Genomic DNA, 23,293 nt, shown 5'->3' on the forward strand with positions numbered 1-23,293 from the left:
TCCCCCCTGCTTGTTTATGTACCACATAACTGTGGTGTTTGTCTTTATCAGCAGTTGTCCTGGCAGGATAAGGTATAAGGCTGTCAGTGCATTCTGTACAGCTAACATTTCTTTTTGATTGATATGCAGGTGAATTTGTCCTGGGCTCCGTTTGCCTTGAATGCATTTGCCTGCCATATGAGCCCTCCAAGCATAGTCTGATGCATCTGTTGTCAGAGTTTGGACGGTGGGGGGGTTGTGAGATAGGGAGTCCATTGTTGTGGTTGCAAGCCTCTGCCCACCAAAGGAACTTGGTCCTTAGGCAAGGATTGATAAGAATCAGTTTCCAGGTCCTGGGAATGTTGACACCAGAGACTTTTTAAGTACCATTGAAGTTTCCTCATATGCAGTGTTGCATATGTAATCAGTAGAATACATGAGCCCATGAACCCTAGGGCTTGCAGTATTTTCCTTGCAGATAGTTGGGTTTGGGTGGCCAGTTTGAAATAAGTTGTCAAATAAACCTAGTTTTCTGGAGTGAGGAATGCCATCTGCGAAGTTGTGTTCAAGCTTGCTCCCAGGAATACCATCTTTTGGTTGGGTACCAGATGTGATTTCTTTTCATTGATGGTATACGCTAGATAAGTTAGGAGTCTCTTTACATACATCAGGTGCTGAAGTAGAAATTCGTGACTGTCCGCCTGAATCAGGCAATCGTCCCAAGTATGGGTAAATTTGAATATTTCTCTGCCTGCAGTAAGCAATGGCTGGAGCCAGGCAGTTTGTGAATATCCTGGGCGCAGTAGATAAGCCAAACTGAAGTGCAGAGAACTGATAGTGCATAGAGCCTGCCCTGAAACGTAGATATTTCCTGCAAGATTCCCTTATTGGGGATGTGCAAATAAGCTTCTTTTAAGTCTAGGGTGACTAACCAAGAGTTCTTGGCTAGCATAGGAAGGAGCTGCTGGAGTGTAAGCATTTTGAATTTTGGTACCACCAGGGAGGTGTTTAGGGGTGACAGATCCAGAATAGGGCGCCAAGAGTTCTCTTTCCTGGGCACCAGGAACATCCTGGAGTAGAAACTCTGTCTCCTATGCTCTGTTGGCACAGGTTGAATAGCCCTGATACTGAGAAGAGAAAGTACTTGCTTTTGGGCCTCTGTCCACTGGTTTGGAGGAAGTTCTGGCAGTCCACTTGGGGTTGGCAGAGAGTGGAAATAGAATCTTTATCCCTGGGATACAATGTTTAAGACCCATCGGTCCTGGGTAATATACTCCCAGTTTTTTTGCATGCAGGGCGAGTTTTCCTACTAGTAGGGGTGCAAGTACGTGGGCATGGCTGGGAAGGATTAAGGACAAGTCATTGTGAACTTTTTCCATAGGGGTGGCTTACCACTCCTAGTTTTTGAGGTGGAAGCACTCCATTGTTTAGATCTGTGCATACCCTGAAACTGTAGTCTTTGTGGTCTGTTGCCCCTGGGTTTGGGCTGGGAAGGTTTGGAAGCGACTGGAAAAGACCAGTTTTTTTGAAGGCCAATGCCTACTGACTCTAGGTGGCTGTACCTGTAAGAAATCTTTAACAGTTTGCATGGATTTAGCTTTTTCTTTCATCTTTTTAAGAGCTTCTTCTGCTTTAGAGCCAAACAAACATTCTTGGTTTAATGGAGCATCAAGTAATTTTGCTTTAACATGGTCTGGCAAGATTTGTTCCTTCAGCCAAGCATGCCTTTTCAGAACAGACCCAGTGACAGCAGCCCTGCAAGATGCTTCTAAGGCATCAAAACCACACTGCAAAGTGTGTTTACCAACTTGGTTTGCAGAATTCATTAAGTCTTGTAAGTCCTTATATTCTGAACAATCAGGAATCAACAACATTTTTTGTTCTATTAGATCAATAATATGCTGCTGGTACTTCAACATGTGAAACTGGCAATTTAAAGCCCTGATGGCAAGGGTTGCAGAGATATAAACCTTCTTTACCCAATCTGTCTTGAGCCCTAGAATCCCTGTCCGAAGGGATAAGGTTTTTGGCTGTAGAAGACTTTATACCATTAGGTCCCTGGAAAATGGTCTCTGGATCCGCAGTGAGATTTTTAGAGAGAAATTTGTGAGAGTCAGTTACTCTGTAGTATCTGTCAGGCTTTCTAGGAGCAGGTGGTAAAGTATCAGGGGTAAGACTGGATTCCATTAAGACATCTACAATATCCCGGACAGGGGGAATAGCTAGAGGCCTATGCTGAGGCAAGTCTAAAAATTCCCTGAGACTCTTTTTGGACTGTGGGTAGTCCTGGCATTCCCAGCAGAAATGCTGTCTTAGGGTATGCAAGGTTTCACCGAAAGAAAGGTCCTCTGGTGGGAGGCTGAGGGAATTGAATCCTCTGCATCTGATTCATCATAGGTAGACAAAGGTATGTCCTGGTAATCACAGGGGTCAGAGTCATCAGACTCGTGGTCTGAAGAATCAGAAGGAAGATCAATTCTTTGTCTTTTAGAGGGGGAAGGCTGGCTTCCCCTAATTAAAGTAGTAAGGTCTTCAGTCATTCTAAGCATTTGTTTCTGTGGCATGGGAGCTTGAGAATGTGCTTTGGTCGTCATTTTCCTAGGGGTAGTGTGAACTCTGGGCCTGAGAAATTCGGTAGATTTAGTCATTAACGAAGTAGTCTGTTTGATATGAACATCGGAAGGTCTGAATGCACCCTCAGGAGCTAGTTCATAGGTTCATACTAGGCTATCTGCCCTAGGGCATTTATAAGCCTAGCCAGAATGTGTTTGGCTTTCGCCACCCATTTTAAATTTATTTTGCTATGCCCTTTTTCGAGGTTAGTATACTGTGCCTCTGTCTAACAGTGACACAGAAGTGATACCCGGGGTAAACCTACGATCTCCCATCCACTCATCAAGATTCCTCTTGAAGAGAGTCAATGAGGGACTCTGCCTAACCTGGACTGGGATTTTATTCCAGAGTGAAGGGAGCCTCTGGTTATGAATCTGTCCCTCCAGCATGTCCTATTTATTTCAGTGCTGAGGTTCAAGTCTCTCGAGCGCGTAGCTCGATGGGATTTGGATTTTCTGAGGTGCAGCATGTCCATTAATTCCGGGTTGGACATGGCTTTATACGTCAGGCACAGATCGCCTCTGAACAGGTGGTATGCCACTGAGTAGAGCTGGAGTTTCTTTAACCGGGCAGCATATGGCATCTGTTTGAGCCCTTTGATCCTCTTGGTGAGGTACTTTTGGGGTCTTTCCAGTTGCTGCAGGTGTCTGGTAAGGTACATCCCAAAAGGGGCATTGTACTCAATTATGGGTAGATGAGGGATGAGTGAAGAGGCACGATGACCTCCCCTGATCTAGATGTGAATCCCTTCATGATTAGGTGGGCTATATAAAATGTTTTTCTAACCACTTTGGCCACGTGGTTGTCAAATGAGAGATTGCTATCAACTTGGGTCCCCAGGTCCCTAATTACTTCTTCTGTACTTAATGGATTTCCACCTATGTGGTAATTTGTGGGCACTTTGTTTTTGCCAAAGGGGATGACTATACACTTTTTGGCATTTAGCTTGAGGCCATGGCTCTGGCACCAGTTGTCTGTTTCTATGAGGCCCTTTTGGAGGATGCTTGTGTCGGCTGGAGAGTCGATTATGGCGCCCAGTTTGCAGTCATCTGCGAACTTGGTCAGCCACAGTCCTTCTGTGTTGGCCTGTACCTCCGAGAAATATATACCGAGCAAGAGAGGTCCCAGGACTGAGCCTTGTGGGACACCACTTGTAACTGGTTTGGAGTCTGACATGGCTCCAGCAATTCTAACCATGTGGGTTCTGTCCTTGAGCCAGTTTGCAATCCATCTAGTGACATAGGGGTTTATATTTAAGCTGGTGAGCTTATCTATAATGCCCGAGTGGGGTATTGTATCGAAGGCTTTTGCGAGGTCCAGGTAGGCTGTGTGGATCACCTTCCCCTCGTCAATGGCCTTGGTGACTGTTTCAAAGAAATCAACCAGGTTTAAGAGGCAGGATCTGCCTTTAACAAAGCCGAACTGGGTAGGATCCAGTGTTTGTAGGTCCCCAATATCTTTATTTATGAGGTCCATGATGATCCTTTCCATAGCTTTGCAGACCAAGCTAGTCAGGCTTATGGGGCGATAGTTTCCAGGATCCGTCGAGGCACCACCTTTATGGAGAGGGACCACTGTTGCTGTACGCCACTCTTTGGGCACATATCCTGTAGTAAGGCTGAGATTGAACAGTAGTTTTATGTTTGGGTTTAGCTCTTCTTGGAGTTCATGTAGGACGCAGCCGGGACACCATCTGGTCCCATTGGTGCTGTGTTTTTGCTTTGGAGAGGCGGCTCTTACCTGAGCATCTGAGATGTCAGGGGCAGCACTCTGCTGGGATAGATATTTGCCCTTTGGTGGGAGAAGTTTGCGCTGAACCTGTCAGCTAGGATGTTGGTAATGTCTGTGGATTTCCTGTATTTTTTGTCATTTTGGACTAATTCTGAGCATATCTGGGAATTACCACCCAGGTTCCTAACATAACTAAAGAAAGCCTTGTGATTATCCTTAGTGTCCTGTGCAATTTTTCTCTTGAAGCTGGCCTTAGACAATTTTATGTGTGCCCATAGTTTTTTGCTAATACTGATCAGTGATGCCTTCCCTTTTTGGGATTTTGCTTTATCATTTAGTAGCTTCCTCCTTCTATTGTATAGTTTGTTTATGGCTGGGGTCCACCAGACAGGATGTCTGCCTTTGGAGGATTGGGTCTTGGTTTTATTTGGGATCGCATGATCCATGCATTCCTGAAGGTGTTCATAGAATGCGTTTATAAAAGATTCTGTGGTCTGGGCCATATTTTCCACAGGCCCGGGGGCTTTGAAAGATTCCACCTCAGTTTTGAGGAGTGTAAAATTTGCTTTAGAGAAGTTTTTCACTGTGGTTTTCTGGGCAGGGGGTGGGGTCGGGATGTGAATATCCAGTGAGATTAGTTTATGGTCTGATCTTACCAGTGAGGGATACACTTCTGGTCTGGTGCATAGAGTCCCCATGTTGGTGATGATCAGGTCCAGTATGTTTTCCCCACTTGTGGGAGTGGTAACAAGTTGTTCCATAGCATTTGAGTTTATAAATTCTAGGAACCTTTGGGCTAGGGTGCTGGAGCTAGAGTAATGCTCCCAGTCTATGTTTGGGTAGTTGAAGTCACCCAATATAATGGTGTTTGGAGAGACCTTCATATTTTCCAGTGTTCTCAGGAAGGCCGAGTGGGATTCCTGGGTTTGGGAGGGTGGTCTGTAGCAGGCTATAAACTGGAAGGCAGTTTTACCCACTGTTAGTTGCACATGGATAGTCTCTGATGCTTCGTGCTTTGCCACCAACCTGGAGGTGTGGGTATCTTTGATGAATATCGATACCCCCCTCCTTCTGTGGTTCGCTCCAAGTTTTGGGGCCGAAAAGCATGGTATGAGGTATAACCTGGTAGTGCTGGGGTGCTCTCGGGAGCCCTGAACCAGGTTTCTGTTACTGCACAGATATCGATGTTTTCCATGCTAAGGAGAGTTTCGAGTGCGTGCATCTTGAGGTTTAGACTTCTGGCATTGAGTAGCATTACTCTTAGTTTCTTATCCCTTGTGATACCTATGGAGGTGGGTTTGTCTTTTGAGCCTTGCCTAAAAAAGACACTATGGGGGTAGCAAGAGCCTTTACCAATATCCAAAAGCCCAGGGGTGACAGGTGCAAGCCATCTTTAGCGAAGCATCGTGGCTTGTCGGGCATATCATCCCAAGCTGACAGGCATTGGATCCCCTTTGAATGACACCAGTACTTAAGCCAATTGTTGAAATTGATCATCTTGTCTTCATATTGTGGCATCATTCTTGGTGAGGGTAAGATGCTACTCAAGGTCAGGGTCATACCGGCTTGGGCTACATGCTCAGAGAGCTCCTTTATGTCTCTTTTCATGTAGTCAAGGGAGGTACGTCTCAGGTCATTCACACCAGCATGGACAATGACTGAGTCATATTTGTACTTGCCTTGGAGTGACCTGAGTGCTTGTGTTATGTGGCGGATCCTAGCTCCTGACAGGCTGCTCACCGTGACCCTCTCCTTGTTCAGCCTGGTGAGCGGGACGTCAGTGTGCCTGACGATAGTCACTTATTACAAGTGTATCAGGTGTGTTGTTTAGTCTTAAGGGCTGTGACTGTTTGGCACACTGGCTTTGTGAGATATGTGTTGCACGTGTTTTGTTTTGGGTAGCGGCTGCTTGGGTGTCTGCTTTGGAGGTCTCTGCTGCTTCGGCAGATCTTTATTTAGAGCCTCCGAGTATGTTTTTGTGTGATTATGTGTTTGGTTTGCTGTCGTGGTAGGTCTATGTGAGACTGGAATTGTAGTGAGTGTGGTTTCTTTCTCCTCCTGACTGGTTATGCCAGTACTGAGTTGAGAGAGCTTAGCCTCCAGTTTGGCTATAGGGTTGCATCTCTCACATGTGTTGGAATTTGTTGGGAGGAGGAGAGGGTTGTCTGTGTACATGAGGCAGTTGTAACATTGCCTCAAGATTCCCAGATTCACCAGCTGGACCGGAAAGGAGATTGACAACTGACCTTTGGACATGCTAGAATAATATTGGGAATTCCTTAATAATTGAAAACCAGGGCCAGTGGGGAGTGAGGGTGTAGTGCTTTTAATTTTTAGTGCTGACATATAATTGCTTTAGTGAGCAAGTGTTAGGTAACTTAAGTGCAATGTGTTACAGGTAACTTAAATGCAAAAACAACAAACAGTAACTTTCTTTCAAGTGAAACAAGGAAATAAGTACAGTAAGCAATGCAGATATCACTAGTGATCCACAGAAGCGCTGAGAAGCCGCGTATTAGGTGGAATTAGCATTCCAGGGAAATAACAAGCAAACAAACAACAAGCATATAAACAAAGCTAGATTCAGCAGGCCTGGATCTAGTCTATGCTACAGCAAACAAGGTGTACCAATTTCAGTAAGATACAGTTCAAATATTCAGGCACTATAAACCTTTAACCAGAACTTCCCAGCTCAGAAGGGCAGAGTCCAGCCTCTTCTCCCACAAGAGTGCAGACCACAAACCTTCTTCATGTAAAATAACTGTAGAATGACAGCTAAACTTTAATCAAGTTACTACCAAGCAGTAATAAATACAATTGAATACTTTAGAGAATGCCTGGATTAGTGCTCAAGTTACACAAACAAAGCTAGATCCAGCAGGCCCGAATCCAGTCTATGCCACAGCAAACAAGGCGCACCAACTTTAGTAAGAAGCAGTTCAGATATGCATGCACTATAAGCCTTCAATCAGAAATTCCCAGCTCAGAAGGGCAGAGTCCAGCCTCTCCTCCCACAAGAGTGCAGACCACAAACCCTCTTAATGTAAAATAACTGGCCTGAAAGTCCAAGTGCTTAAACCAGAATTAGTACACTTTTAGAATAACAGACACTGAGCCCTCAATCAGCAGTTCCCAACCTAGAAGGATGTAAGCTACCTGTTCTGCCACTACAGTGCAGACCACAAACCCTCTCAGTGCAAAACAACTGGTCCGAAGCCCAAGTGTTTAAACCAGAAGGCTTAGAATGAGTTACACCAGGCAGTAATAAATACAATTGAGTACTTTTAAGATGATGCAAAAGTAAAAAAAAAAGTAGGTAGAAACACAAGTACAGTAAAAGCAGATGAAAAATTTTTTTTTCTTCTTCTTTTTTTTTTTTTTTTCCTGAACAAGTGCTGGAGATCAAAGAAACAGATTTGAGTGCTGAAACTAGAAAACTGGCTAGTTATAGGAAAAAAAAAACTAAGCTAGAAGGCTTCCCTCCAACACAGAAGGGCTTGGGGGCTCAGAAGCCTACAAATAGTCTATACCACTTAACAGGAAAGGCAGGAAAGAAGCTTACATTTTTTTTTTCTGTTACCCAGATGCTCTCTTTGTTCACAGTAGGAGTGCCTGAAATCAGAATATGATCTCACTGCACTCAGTTGAGTGAGCAAATGAGATGGGTCCAGAAGGAGTATCCAAACACAAATTTACAAGAGGGGCGGGCAGCTGCAAGGCCACTAAGATTAACACCAAAACAAAAACAGGGAGGGTGGGTGGGACTAACTGAAATGCAGAGTGAAAACTTCCAGTTCAGCTAATATTCCTTCCACACAGTCAAAATCAATTTAAATACTGTATTTTTTTGAAAAAAAAGAACAGATAAAGGTACTTAAATTCTCTTATACGTCCAGTTGAATATAGCAAGTTCTTAAACGGCCAAAGCTGAGGTTTTTAAGCAGAAAATATTTCACACTGTACCACTTAAATGGGCAAGGACAGGAAATCAAAGAATGTGACTACCCCCACACCTGTAATTACTAGCAAATAACAAAATTCAGCAAACACTGACTAACTTCCAGTTCAGCTAATATTCCTTCCACACTGAAGAGCAGAGTGAAAACTTCCAGTTCAGCTAATATTCCTTCCACACAGTCAAAATCAATTTAAATACTGTATTTTTTTGAAAAAAAAAGAACAGATAAAGGTACTTAAATTCTCTTATATGTCCAGTTGAATATAGCAAGTTCTTAGCCGGCCAAAGCTGAGGTTTTTAAGCAGAAAATATTTCACACTGTACCACTTAAATAGGCAAGGACAGGAAATCAAAGAATGTGACTACCCCCACACCTGTAATTACTAGCAAATAGCAAAATTCAGCAAACACTGACTAACTTCCAGTTCAGCTAATATTCCTTCCACACTGAAGAGAAGAGTGAAAACTTCCAGTTCAGCTAATATTCCTTCCACACAGTCAAAATCAATTTAAATACTGTATTTTTTTGAAAAAAAAGAACAGATAAAGGTACTTAAATTCTCTTATACGTCCAGTTGAATATAGCAAGTTCTTAGCCGGCCAAAGCTGAGGTTTTTAAGCAGAAAATATTTCACATTGTACCACTTAAATAGGCAAGGACAGGAAATCAAAGAATGTGACTACCCCCACACCTGTAATTACTAGCAAATAACAAAATTCAGCAAACACTGACTAACTTCCAGTTCAGCTAAAATTCCTTCCACACTGAAGAGCAGAGTGAAAACTTCCAGTTCAGCTAATATTCCTTCCACACAGTCAAAATCAATTTAAATACTGTATTTTTTGAAAAAAAGAACAGATAAAGGTACTTAAATTCTCTTATACGTCCAGTTGAATATAGCAAGTTCTTAGCCGGCCAAAGCTGAGGTTTTTAAGCAGAAAATATTTCACACTGTACCACTTAAATAGGCAAGGACAGGAAATCAAAGAATGTGACTACCCCCACACCTGTAATTACTAGCAAATAACAAAATTCAGCAAACACTGACTAACTTCCAGTTCAGCTAATATTCCTTCCACACTGAAGAGCAGAGTGAAAACTTCCAGTTCAGCTAATATTCCTTCCACACAGTCAAAATCAATTTAAATACTGTATTTTTTTTGAAAAAAAAGAACAGATAAAGGTACTTAAATTCTCTTATACGTCCAGTTGAATATAGCAAGTTCTTAGCCGGCCAAAGCTGAGGTTTTAAGCAGAAAATATTTCACACTGTACCACTTAAATAGGCAAGGACAGGAAATCAAAGAATGTGACTACCCCCACACCTGTAATTACTAGCAAATAACAAAATTCAGCAAACACTGACTAACTTCCAGTTCAGCTAATATTCCTTCCACACTGAAGAGCAGAGTGAAAACTTCCAGTTCAGCTAATATTCCTTCCACACAGTCAAAATCAATTTAAATACTGTAGTTTTTTGAAAAAAGAACAGATAAAAGTACTTAAATTCTCTTATACGTCCAGTTGAATATAGCAAGTTCTTAGCCGGCCAAAGCTGAGGTTTTAAGCAGAAAATATTTCACACTGTACCACTTAAATAGGCAAGGACAGGAAATCAAAGAATGTGACTACCCCCACACCTGTAATTACTAGCAAATAACAAAATTCAGCAAACACTGACTAACTTCCAGTTCAGCTAATATTCCTTCCACACTGAAGAGCAGAGTGAAAACTTCCAGTTCAGCTAATATTCCTTCCACACAGTCAAAATCAATTTAAATACTGTATTTTTATGAAAAAAAGAACAGATAAAGGTACTTAAATTCTCTTATACGTCCAGTTGAATATAGCAAGTTCTTAGCCGGCCAAAGCTGAGGTTTTTAAGCAGAAAATATTTCACACTGTACCACTTAAATAGGCAAGGACAGGAAATCAAAGAATGTGACTACCCCCACACCTGTAATTACTAGCAAATAACAAAATTCAGCAAACACTGACTAACTTCCAGTTCAGCTAATATTCCTTCCACACTGAAGAGCAGAGTGAAAACTTCCAGTTCAGCTAATATTCCTTCCACACAGTCAAAATCAATTTAAATACTGTATTTTTTTGAAAAAAAAGAACAGATAAAGGTACTTAAATTCTCTTATACGTCCAGTTGAATATAGCAAGTTCTTAGCCGGCCAAAGCTGAGGTTTTTAAGCAGAAAATATTTCACACTGTACCACTTAAATAGGCAAGGACAGGAAATCAAAGAATGTGACTACCCCCACACCTGTAATTACTAGCAAATAACAAAATTCAGCAAACACTGACTAACTTCCAGTTCAGCTAATATTCCTTCCACACTGAAGAGCAGAGTGAAAACTTCCAGTTCAGCTAATATTCCTTCCACACAGTCAAAATCAATTTAAATACTGTATTTTTTGAAAAAAAAGAACAGATAAAGGTACTTAAATTCTCTTATACGTCCAGTTGAATATAGCAAGTTCTTAAACGGCCAAAGCTGAGGTTTTTAAGCAGAAAATATTTCACACTGTACCACTTAAATAGGCAAGGACAGGAAATCAAAGAATGTGACTACCCCCACACCTGTAATTACTAGCAAATAACAAAATTCAGCAAACACTGACTAACTTCCAGTTCAGCTAATATTCCTTCCACACTGAAGAGCAGAGTGAAAACTTCCAGTTCAGCTAATATTCCTTCCACACAGTCAAAATCAATTTAAATACTGTATTTTTTGAAAAAAAGAAAACATAAAGGTACTTAATTTCTTTTATATGTCCAGTTGAATATAGCAAGCTCTTAGCCGCCAAAGCTGAGGTTTTAAGCAGAAAATATTTCACACTGTACCACTTAAATAGGCAAGGACAGGAAATCAAAGAATGTGACTACCCCCACACCTGTAATTACTAGCAAATAACAAAATTCAGCAAACACTGACTAACTTCCAGTTCAGCTAATATTCCTTCCACACTGAAGAGCAGAGTGAAAACTTCCAGTTCAGCTAATATTCCTTCCACACAGTCAAAATCAATTTAAATACTGTATTTTTTGAAAAAAGAACAGATAAAGGTACTTAAATTCTCTTATACGTCCAGTTGAATATAGCAAGTTCTTAGCCAAAGCTGAGGTTTTAAGCAGAAAATATTTCACACTGTACCACTTAAATAGGCAAGGACAGGAAATCAAAGAATGTGACTACCCCACACCTGTAATTACTAGCAAATAACAAAATTCAGCAAACACTGACTAACTTCCAGTTCAGCTAATATTCCTTCCACACTGAAGAGCAGAGTGAAAACTTCCAGTTCAGCTAATATTCCTTCCACACAGTCAAAATCAATTTAAATACTGTATTTTTTGAAAAAAGAACAGATAAAGGTACTTAAATTCTCTTATACGTCCAGTTGAATATAGCAAGTTCTTAGCGGCCAAAGCTGAGGTTTTAAGCAGAAAATATTTCACACTGTACCACTTAAATAGGCAAGGACAGGAAATCAAAGAATGTGACTACCCCCACACCTGTAATTACTAGCAAATAACAAAATTCAGCAAACACTGACTAACTTCCAGTTCAGCTAATATTCCTTCCACACTGAAGAGCAGAGTGAAAACTTCCAGTTCAGCTAATATTCCTTCCACACAGTCAAAATCAATTTAAATACTGTATTTTTGAAAAAAGAACAGATAAAGGTACTTAAATTCTCTTATACGTCCAGTTGAATATAGCAAGTTCTTAGTCGGCCAAAGCTGAGTTTTTAAGCAGAAAATATTTCACACTGTACCACTTAAATAGGCAAGGACAGGAAATCAAAGAATGTGACTACCCCCACACCTGTAATTACTAGCAAATAACAAAATTCAGCAAACACTGACTAACTTCCAGTTCAGCTAATATTCCTTCCACACTGAAGAGCAGAGTGAAAACTTCCAGTTCAGCTAATATTCCTTTCACACAGTTAAAATCAATTTAAGTACTGTATTTTTTTGAAAAAAAAAAGAACAGATAAAGGTACTTAAATTCTCTTATACATCCAGTTGAATATAGCAAGTTCTTAGCCGGCCAAAGCTGAGGTTTTTAAGCAGAAAATATTTCACACTGTACCACGTAAATAGGCAAGGACAGGAAATCAAAGAATGTGACTACCCCCACACCTGTAATTACTAGCAAATAACAAAATTCAGCATACACTGACTAACTTCCAGTTCAGCTAATATTCCTTCCACACTGAAGAGCAGAGTGAAAACTTCCAGTTCAGCTAATATTCCTTCCACACAGTTAAAATCAATTTAAATACTGTATTTTTTTTTTTTAAAAAAGAGCAGATAAAGGTACTTAAATTCTCTTATACGTCCAGTTGAATATAGCAAGTTCTTAGCCTGCCAAAGCTGAGGGTTTAAGCAGAAAATATTTCACACTGTACCACTTAAATAGGCAAGGACAGGAAATCAAAGAATGTGACTACCCCCACACCTGTAATTACTAGCAAATAACAAAATTCAGCAAACACTGACTAACTTCCAGTTCAGCTAATATTCCTTCCACACTGAAGAGCAGAGTGAAAACTTCCAGTTCAGCTAATATTCCTTCCACACAGTCAAAATCAATTTAAATACTGTATTTTTTGAAAAAAAGAACAGATAAAGGTACTTAAATTCTCTTATACGTCCAGTTGAATATAGCAAGTTCTTAGCCGGCCAAAGCTGAGGTTTTTAAGCAGAAAATATTTCACACTGTACCACTTAAATAGGCAAGGACAGGAAATCAAAGAATGTGACTACCCCCACACCTGTAATTACTAGCAAATAACAAAATTCAGCAAACACTGACTAACTTCCAGTTCAGCTAATATTCCTTCCACACTGAGGAGCAGAGTGAAAACTTCCAGTTCAGCTAATATTCCTTCCACACAGTCAAAATCAATTTAAATACTGTATTTTTTTGAAAAAAAAGAACAGATAAAGGTACTTAAATTCTCTTATATGTCCAGTTGAATATAGCAAGTTCTTCCTGCACATCGGCTCCAGACCCATGTAAGGTAGAAACATCTGCAGGTTCCATAGTCGAAGAAGCATCTTACGGCATACCGGACTCCAAATGGGTCTCAGTAGAAGCCTGCGAATCTGTAGAAGCGGTTAACAGGTGTTGCGATAACGCCTCACTGAGTACCGGTGGACTGTCGACTAGCTTAAGGGAAGCGTCGTCGGGAGTTTTAGACCTATGCGGTCTGTCTCTGTCTTTATCTTTGCGTTTTTTCGGAAGATCAGTAGTCGGATGGCTTACCGAAGCCATTTCCTAATACGGAGAATGAGAGTGAAAGAATTTAGAGACAAAAATAGCCTGACTACGAATAGTTCGGGCATTGAACAAGGCACAAAACCGACAGCGAGGGACGTCATGGTCTGAGCTTAAACAGGTGACGCAGTAAGAATGAAAATCTCTGTGAGGTATTTGCTTTCCACAGGTAAGACTATTAACTTTTTCTGACATCAGTTAGAGGAAGAAAAAAGGATCCCCAACGGGGTACTTTGCTTTAGAAGACTTCAGGTTTGAAACTCGAAAAATGAAAATTTCAGGTAGCTGCCGACTGGCACTTGCGAACTGCTTTTGCTTCAGGCTCCCGTATGGCAAGAAAAGCTGATGTAATGGTGTCGTCTGCATGTTTTTTACCCCTGACATCATGGATGAGGCGACAGCATCTGATGCAGATATCCCAAGACTCTGGTATTCGGGCTGACTGAGGGCGACCTGCAGGCAGATAACCCAAGTGTGATGACTGCAGCAATGAAACACAAACATCTATACTTTTTCTGGCTAGTGGAAGAATAGCAGATGTAATTTGTCACTGAAGTGCAGTTAATATTTCTGCAGTTTCGTATGTAGTGTGACAACAGTAAAGTTCACTTGTACCATCTCGTCTCATATATGGTCACTCTCTTTTAAAAAGCTTTGCCAGACAGTACGTAATGCAGACTTTAAGTAACCGGTTTGCTGACAGAAAGCATGTAGAGTTTAACAGTATGAAGTTGTTAATGTTTTACTTGCATCCAGAACAAGATTTTCTGGTTTTGATTCTGTGTTGAGTATGTGGGACAAACAACCATTTTCGTTTGACTCTAGTTTGTGAGCCTTTATAACATGAGACAGAATGAACAAAAACAGTAATGAGAAGGATGTCCAAACTTTTGGTTGACATTGTTTCAAGCTGTTTAGTAATATGCAGTTTATTTATTTTTTTGATGTACTCTCCAAGTACATTAGTTAAGGTCTTGTGATAAGGAGCCAAAATGAGCAAAAAATTGCTTTTCCGATCCTGTCATTCTAGTATCCACTCTGTGACTTTAGATGAGTCATGCCACCTTTTCATTCTTCAGGTAGATTCTACATTGCATTTTTATTTTTTAAGTGTTAATTTTCTCTAAACTTGATCCACTAGGTCAGCCAAGCAGTATGCTGCAAAGCAGCCACAGTGATGGGCTTTTACAGATTCCTTCAGTACCTTCCCAAGGAACTCAGCAGAATGGTTTCCCACCTCAGCCAGCTACTTACCATCACAGTAAGTTTTTCGGGAATTTTTCTGTGTTTTTTATGCTTGTCTTGTATAATGTATAAATATACTGTTATAATTTATGGTTTGAATATATTTGGCGGAGCTCTTCAAGGCTCTCTTACTCTTATATCCAAGTACATGATTCTGCCATCTCTACTGGCCTGCAAGTGCAACTTTTGTTTTCACCACTTATGATGAAATAGTTCTTCAAAGGCATTATCCACTTAAGGTCACCCAGGAGGGCCCACTCCACATACCTTCCTGGGAAATCAACTTAGTGTTCATAGGATCATAGGAAGTTACTAGGCTATTGGCCCTGAGTCCCTTACAAGCCTAGCCACGAATTTAGCCCAATAATGTTTTACTTGTATCTGTATTCATTATACCTCACTTTACCCCACTTTAAGCATTCCTCAGAGTTTAGATTCTTTTCATGGAAAGCAGACTTCTTGTAGCAGTCACCTCAGCCAGGAGAATATCTGAGCTATAGGTACTAATGTGTAGAGAACCTTTTCTTGGGTTTCATCAAGAGCTAACGCCGCCTTCATGCCCAAGGCTATAACAGAACTCTGCTTAAATGAAGCAATACAATTTCCTGATGTTCTTCGTGTTTCACTGTTGCTGTCATCCCATTTGAGTTATCTGCTTGCAGTAGCCCTCAGTTGGCCTGATTAACAAAGTCTTGGGTCCTGTGTCTGTTGCTGTCTCATCTTCCATGACGTCTGGTAGTCAGGGGTTTAAAACATGCAGCTGATGCCATTACATCTGTATTTCTTGCCGTGCAGTGCCCGAAGCAGAAGCAGTTCGCAAGTGCCGGTCGGCTGACTCCTGAAATTTTCATTTTCGAGTTTCAGAACCGAAGTCTTCAGTTGTTAAGTACCCGCTGAAACTTTTTCTTGCTCTAAACCGATGTCAGTAAAAGTCAATAATTGTATTTCTTGTGGAAAGCAAATACCTCATAAAGATTTTCATTCGTACTGCATTCTTTGCCTAGGCCCTGACCATGGCGTACCTCGCTGTCAGTTTTGTGCCTTATTTAAACAACAAACTATTCATCATCTGTTTATTTACGCTTCTACATATTTTGGTACTCTCTTCAATTGTCCAGATATGGCTTCGATAAGTCACCCAACTACCGACATTCTGAAAAAAACACAAAGATAAAGACAGAGACAGACCGCATAGGTCCAAAGCTGCCGACGCTTCTAAGCTAGTCGCCGGTTCGCTGGTACTCAATGAGACACTTTCACAGCCCCTAATACCCGCTACTTCAGATTCGCAGGCCTCTACTGAGACCCATTCGGAGTCCGGTATGCTACGAGATGCTTCAAATGTGGAACCTGCGGATGTCTCTACCTTGGATGAGTCCGGAGCCGCTGTGCAGGCACCAGTTTCTGGGGGTGTATTCAGGCCTACTGACTTGCATATTAAACCGACGCCATCTTCTTCATCAAGGCCTAAAACTTGATCCATGCCTAGAAAACCGATGCCCAGACCGCATGGTCAGGCCTCTATGCCTTAAAAAAAATGAGAAGAATGGCTGAAGACCTTATTACTTTAATCAGGGGAAGCCAATCTTCCCCCTCTAAGAGACCTAGGACTGACTTTGCTTATGATTCTTCTGATCAGGATTCTGAAATTTCTGTTTCCTCTGATGACCAGGATTTACCCTTATCTACCTATGAGGATTCTGATGCAGAGGACTCTATTCCCTCTGCTTCCCCTCCGATGATTTCTCTTTTGGTGAAACCTTAGATACTCTTAGGGAGCATTTTCGCTGGGAAAGTCAGGATTACTCTGACTGTAAAAAGAAGCTTAGGGATTTCTTACTCCTGCCCCAGCACAGGCCTTTAGCTATCCACCCTGTACTGGACATAGTTGATGATGCCTTTGCGGAATCTAGCTTGGCTCCTGACTCTCTACCTCCTGCTCCCAGAGAACCTGTTAGATATTACAGGGTTCCTGACTCTCACAAGTTCCTTTTTAAAAATCCTACTGCGGATCCTGAGACAATTTCACAGGGACCCAAGGGCATTAAGGCTACTACTGCCAAAAATCCTACCCCCTCTGATAGAGATTCCAGGGTGCTGGATAGATGGGGTAAGAAGGTATACACTTCTGCAGCCTTGGTCATTAGGGCCTTAAACTGCCAGTTTCATATGTTAAAGTATCAGCAGCATATAGGTTCATAGGTTGGTACTAGGCTATCGGCCCTAAGGCCTATGCAAGCCTAGCCATAACAATTCCCTGGAAATTTTTTCCCCACAATATTTACTTCTCTGGGCCCCTGTCTAGCAGGGTGACTGACATGATCCCCGGGGTGAATTTCCTATCTCCCATCCAATCATCAAGGTTCCTTTTGAACAGGGCCATATTATTGGATTGCTTAAACAGAAAAAGATGTTGATTCCTGACTGTGCTGAAAAATAAAGATTTACAGGATTTAATGCATTCTGCTGAACAAGTTGGAAAACATACTTTGCAATGTGGTTTCTATTCACTAGAAGCATCTTGCAGGGCTGCTGTCACTGGGTCTGTACTTAGAAGGCATGCTTGGCTTAAGGAGCAATCTTTGCCAGATCATGTTAAAGCTAAATTGCTGGATGCTCCCTTAAACCAAGACCGCCTGTTTGGCAACAAAGCAGAAGTAGTACTTAAAAAGATGGCGGAAAAAGCTGAATCTATGCAAACTGTTAAAGATTTCCTACAAGTACAGCCTCCCAGATTTAGTAGGCATTGGCCCTCTAAAAATTGGTCCCTTCCTGCCTCTTCCAGGCCTTCTCAGTCCAAACCCAGAACCAGCAGAACACCCAGGCTTCAATCCCAGAGTTACTCACAGGGCTAAGCAGTGGGGGGCTCCCACTTCACAGCAGGGAATGGTAAGACTCTCCCCTATGGTAAACTGTCTCAATGACTTAACTTTAAATCTTCCAAGCCCTGCACAACTGACTGTTCCCTTAGGGGGAAAGACTGCCCGGCAGGCAAAACATTGGGAACTGATTACCCAGGACAAATGGGTTTTAAATATAGTTTCCCAAGGATACAGATTCCACTTTCACTCCTTACCAACCCCAAACGGTTGGCCAGACCTACCCCCAAACCAGTTGGCAGAGGCTCAAAAGCAAATTATCGCTCTCTTAAGCATTAGGGCTGTTCAGCCGGTTCCAGAAGAGGAACAGGGACAAGGTTTCTACTCAACACTTTTCCTGGTGCCCGGAAAAGACAACTCCTGGCATCCTATACTGGACCTCTCTATCCTAAATACATTTTTGGTGATTCCAAAATTCAAGATTCTAACTTTTCACCAGCTGCTTCCTATACTAGGCAAAGATGCCTGGTTGACAGCACTGGATTTAAAGGAAGCTTATCTGCACATCCCAATAAGGGAATCCTGTGGAAGATAGCTACGCTTCAAAGCAGGCTACATGCACTATCAGATGTTCTTCGCGTTTCACTGTTAAAGTCATTACATTTTGGTTATCTGCTTGCAGGCAGCCCTCAGTCGGCCTGATTTAACAAAGTCTTTGGTCCTGCTTCGGTGCTGTCCCTTCTTCCATGACGTCAGTTGATCAGGGGTATAAAACATGCAGCCGATGCCATTACATCAATCTTTCTTGCTGTGCGGTGCCCGAAGCAGAAGCAGTTCGCAAGTGCCAGTTGGCTGACTCCTAAAATTGTCGTTTTCGAGTTTCAGAACCGAAGTCTTCAAGTAAAGCTAAGTACCCCGTTGGGGAAACTTTTTCTTGCTCCTTACCGATGTCAGTAAAAGTTAATAATTGCATTACTTGTGGAAAGCAAATACCTCATAAAGATTTTCATTCGTACTGTATTTTATGCCTAGGCCCTGACACGACGTACCTTGCTGTCGGTTTTGTGCTTTATTTAATCAGCGTACTCTCCGTCAATATATTTTCACCTCTAAATATTTCTGTTCTCGGATTAATTATCCAGAAATGTCGGTTAGCCATCCAACTACCGGGATTCCGAAAAAACGCAAAGATAAAGACAGAGACAGGCAGCCGAGGTCCAAAGCTGCCGATGATACTTCTCCTAAGCCAGTCACCAGTTTGCCGGTACTCCGTGAGGCGCTTTCACAGCCCCTGATACCTGATGCTTTTTTTTTGCAGGCCTTTACTGAGACCCATTTGGAGTCCGGTATGCCACGAGATGCTTCAGCTATTGAACCTGCGGATGTCTCTACCTTGGATGTGTCCAGAGCTGCTGTGCAGGCTCTGGCTTCTGAGTGTGTATTCAGGCCTACGGACTTGCATATTAAATCGACGCCTCCTTCTTTACTTAGACCTAAATCTCGATGCATGTCTAAAAAAATGATGCCCAGGCCACATGCTCAGGCCTCTATGCCTAAAAAACAAGATCTAATAACTCTAATCAGGGGTAGCCAACCCTCCCCCCCTTCTAAGAGGCCTATGACTGAAGTTGGTTATGAATCTTCTGATCAGGATTCTGTTTTTTATGATTCTTTTGATGATCTGGATTTGCCCTTAACTACTTATGAAGATTCTGATGCAGAGGACTCTATTCCCTCTGCTTCCCCTCTTGAGGTTTTTTCTTTTTGGGAAACCTTACATATTCTAAGGGAGCATTTCCACTGAGAAAGCCAGGATTTTTCCAGTTCAAAAAAGAAGCTAAGGGATTTCCTTCTCCTACCTCAGCATAGGCCTTCAGCTATTCCTCCTGTACTAGACATTGTTGATGATGCTTTTTCGGAATCTAGTTTGGCCCCTGATAACCTGCCTCCTGCTTCTAGAAAATCTGACCGGTACTACAGGATCTCAGAGTCCCACAAGTTCCTTTTCAAAAATCCTATTGCAGATCCCGAGTCTTTTTCACAGGGGCCCAAGGGCATTAAGGCTTCTACTGCTAAAAATCCTACCCCTTCTGATAGAGACTCCAGGGCGCTGGATAGATGGGGTAAGAAGGTTTACATTTCTGCATCCTTGGCCATTAGGGCTTTAAACTGCCAGTTTTCATATGTTAAAGTATCAGCAACATGTTATTGGACTGCTTAAACAGAAAATGATGTTGATTCCTGACAGTGTGGAAAATAAAGAATTACAGGATTTAATGCATTCTGCCGAACAAGTTGGAAAACATACTTTGCAGTGTTTTGATTCATTAGAGGCCTCTTTGCCTGATCATGTTAAAGCTAAATTGTTAGATGCTCCTTTAAATCAGGACCGTTTCTTTGGCAGTAAGGCTGAAGAAGATGTTCTTCGTGTTTCACTGTTGCAGTCATTACATTTGGGTAATCTACTGGCAGGTTGCCCTCAGTCGGCCTGAATAACAAAGTCTTGGGTCCTGTGTCGGTTGCTGTCTCTTCTTCCATGACATCAGGTCATCAGGGGTATAAAACATGCAGCTTTCGCCATTTTAATCCGTCTTTCTTGCCACGCGGTGCCCGAAGCAGAAGCAGTAGCAGTTCGCAAGTGCTGGTCGGCTGACTCCTGAAATTGTCGTCGTTGAGTTTCAGAACCAAAGTCTTCAAACTAAAGCTAAGTACTCCGTTGGGGAACCTTTTTCTTGCTCCTTACCGATGTCAGTAAAAGTTAATAATTGCATTACTTGTGATAAGCAAATACCTCATAAGCATTTTCATTTGTACTGTATTCCTTGCCTAGACCCTGATCACAAAGTACCTTGCTGTCGGTTTTGTGCTAAACTTAACCACTGTAAAGCGTCGGTATATTTTTGCTTCTAAATATTTTGGTTCAAGATTTAACTAACCTGAAATGTCGTCGGTTAGCAATCCGACTACCGGAGTTCACAAAAAAATGCAAGGAAAAAGACGCAGACCATCGAGGTAAAAAACGACGAAGCTTCTCCTAAGCCAGTCGCCAGTTCACTGGTACTCAGTGAGGCGCTTTCGCAGCCCCTGATACCCGCTACTTTTGAGTCGCAGGCCTGTACCAAGGCCCATTCGGAGTCCAGTATGCTGCGAGATTCGCAAAGTATTGAACCCGCAGATGTCTCTCCCTTGGATGGGTCCAGAGCCGCTGAGCAGGAACCAGCTTCTGAGGGTGTTTTCAGGCCTCAACATTTTTATATTAAACCGATGCCAGCAACAAAAACAAGGTCAAAAACAACTTCTATATCTAAAAAAAACGACGCGTGAGCCACGTGCTCAGGCCCCTATGCCTAAAAAACAAATGATCAAAATGGCTGGGGATTTAATTACCTTGATCAGGGGTTCCCAAGCCCCCCCCCCCCCCCCCCAAGAGGCCTTGGCTAGGCACTGATTATGAATCTTCAGATCAGGTTTCAGTTTCTTCTGATTCCTCTTCTGATCAGGAATTTTCTATTCCACGTTATGATGATTCTGATGCAGAGGAATCCATCCCATCTGCTTTTCCTCCTGAGGATTACTCTTTTGGAGAGACTTTGCATAGGCCTTTGGCAGTACCTCCTGTATTAGACATTGTTGATGATGTGTTCTCGGAATCAATCATGGCTCCTGATTCCCTGCCTCCGGCCCCTAGTAAGCCAGACAGATATTACAGGGTTCCTTACTCCCACAAATTTCATTTCAAAAACCCTGCTGCTGATCCTGAGACTATTTCTCAGGGTCCCAAGGGTGTTAAGGCTTCTACAGCCAAAAATCCTACCCCTTCTGATAGCGATTCCAGGGCGCTGGTTAGATGGGGTAAGAAGGTTTATACGTCTGCAACATTGGCTATCAGGGCTTTAAACTGCCAGTTTCATATGCTTATATATCAGCAGCATGTTATGGGCTTACTGAAACAGAAAATTATGTTGATTTCTGATTGTGTGGAAATTAGAGTTACAGGATTTGTTGCATTTAGCAGAACAGGTTGGAAAGCATACTTTGCAATGTGGTTTTGATTCCTTGGAGGCCTCTTGTAAGGCCGCCGTTACTGGATCTGTGATAAGAAGGCATGCCTGGCTTAAGGAACAAAATCTGCCTGATCATGTTAAAGCTAAATTGTTGGATGCCCCTTTGCAGCATGACACTCTGTTTGGTAATAAGGCAGAAGAGACAAAGCTAAGTCTATGAAAACTGTAAAAGATTTCTTGCAAGTGCAGCCACCCAGGTTCAGTAGGCACTGGCCTACTAAAAATTGGTCCTTTCCTGCGTCCAACAGAGCCTCTCAGGGCAAACCCAGGCGCTCAAAAGGCTCCAGATGTCAATCACAGGGATCTTACAGGTCAAAGCAATGGGGTGCCTCCACCTCCAAATCTGGAGGTAACAAAGGACAACCCTACAGTAAGCAGTCTCAATGACTTTCCTCTACCATCTCCAAGCACTTATCGTTTGGCAGCCCCTTGGGGGGAAACTAGCACTTCATGCTCAAAATTGGCAGTTAATTACCCAGGACAAGTGGGTATTAAACATAGTATCCCAGGGGTACAGATTTAATTTCCATTTTGGCAATTCCAAACGGATGGCCAGATCTGCCACAAAACCAGTGGGCAGAGGCCCAGAAACAAATCTTGTCCCTCATGTATATAGGGGCTATTCAACCGGTACCAGAAAAGGAAAAAGGACAAGGATTTTATTCAAGACTTTTCCTGGTACCCATAAAAGACAATTCATAGCGTCCAATACTGGACTTACCCATTCCGAACATGTTCCTGGACATTCCAAAATTCAAAATGCTGACTTTACAACAGCTACTTCCTATGCTAGGCAAGAAAGCTTGGTTAGTAACTCTAGACTTAAAAGAGGCATACCTGCATATCCCAATAAGGGAATCTTGCAGAAGATACCTCCGCTTCAAAGCATGTTTCTTGCATTACCAATTCTCTGCACTGCCCTTTGGCTTATCTACTACGCCCTGGGTCTTTACAAAGTGCCTGGCACCAGTAATTGCATTCTGCAGACAAAGAAACTTTCAAATTTATCCTCATCTGGACGATTGTCTCATTCAGGCAGAGGATAATGACACTCTTCTTCAACATCTGGCATTTTTAAAAAGGCTTCTAGCATGTCTAGGATACACCATAAACGAAAAGAAATCATAACTGGTACCCACTCAAATAATTACATTCCTGGGTGCAAGCTTGAATACATCTGCCCAGATGGCTTACCTCACGCCAGACAAACAAATGCAATTGACAACATACTCCAAACAAATGGCAACAAAAACCCAGTTATCTGCAAGACAAATTCCGCAGGCTTTGGGGTTCATGGCATCCTGCATTGTACTAGTTTCGTATGCGAGACTGCATATGAGGAAACTTCAATGGTACCTAAAATGTTTATGGAGTCAGCATTGTCACAGCCTGGAAACAATGATTCCTCTCATTCCCCTGCCTGCAACAGGAGATGTTCATCGTGTTACCCTGCTGCAGTCATCACACTTGGGTTATCCTGCCGTCAGGCGGTCCCGCAGTCGGCCAGACTTCCGAAGTCTTGGTCCGGCATCAGTTGCTGTCGCTTCTTCCCTGACTTCAGTGCGCCAGGGGTATATAAGA

The 23,293-nt window shown here is 42.2% G+C and overlaps 1 protein-coding gene across 1 annotated transcript in view; it reads left to right on the forward strand.

Moving 5' to 3' along the window:
- The window catches only part of SMAD4 (SMAD family member 4), a 2,088,766-nt gene that overhangs the window by 978,944 nt on the left and 1,086,529 nt on the right, over window positions 1-23,293 (forward strand). The window contains exon 6 of the mRNA XM_044082137.1: window positions 14,726-14,845. Within this exon, the coding sequence (XP_043938072.1) occupies window positions 14,726-14,845 (120 nt within the window). The remainder of the gene's footprint in view (window positions 1-14,725; window positions 14,846-23,293) is intronic.

This window comes from Protopterus annectens, chromosome 1.part1 (genome assembly GCF_019279795.1).
Source record: "Protopterus annectens isolate FY-2018-M chromosome 1.part1, PAN1.0, whole genome shotgun sequence".
Classification (NCBI taxonomy): Eukaryota; Metazoa; Chordata; order Ceratodontiformes; family Protopteridae; genus Protopterus; species Protopterus annectens.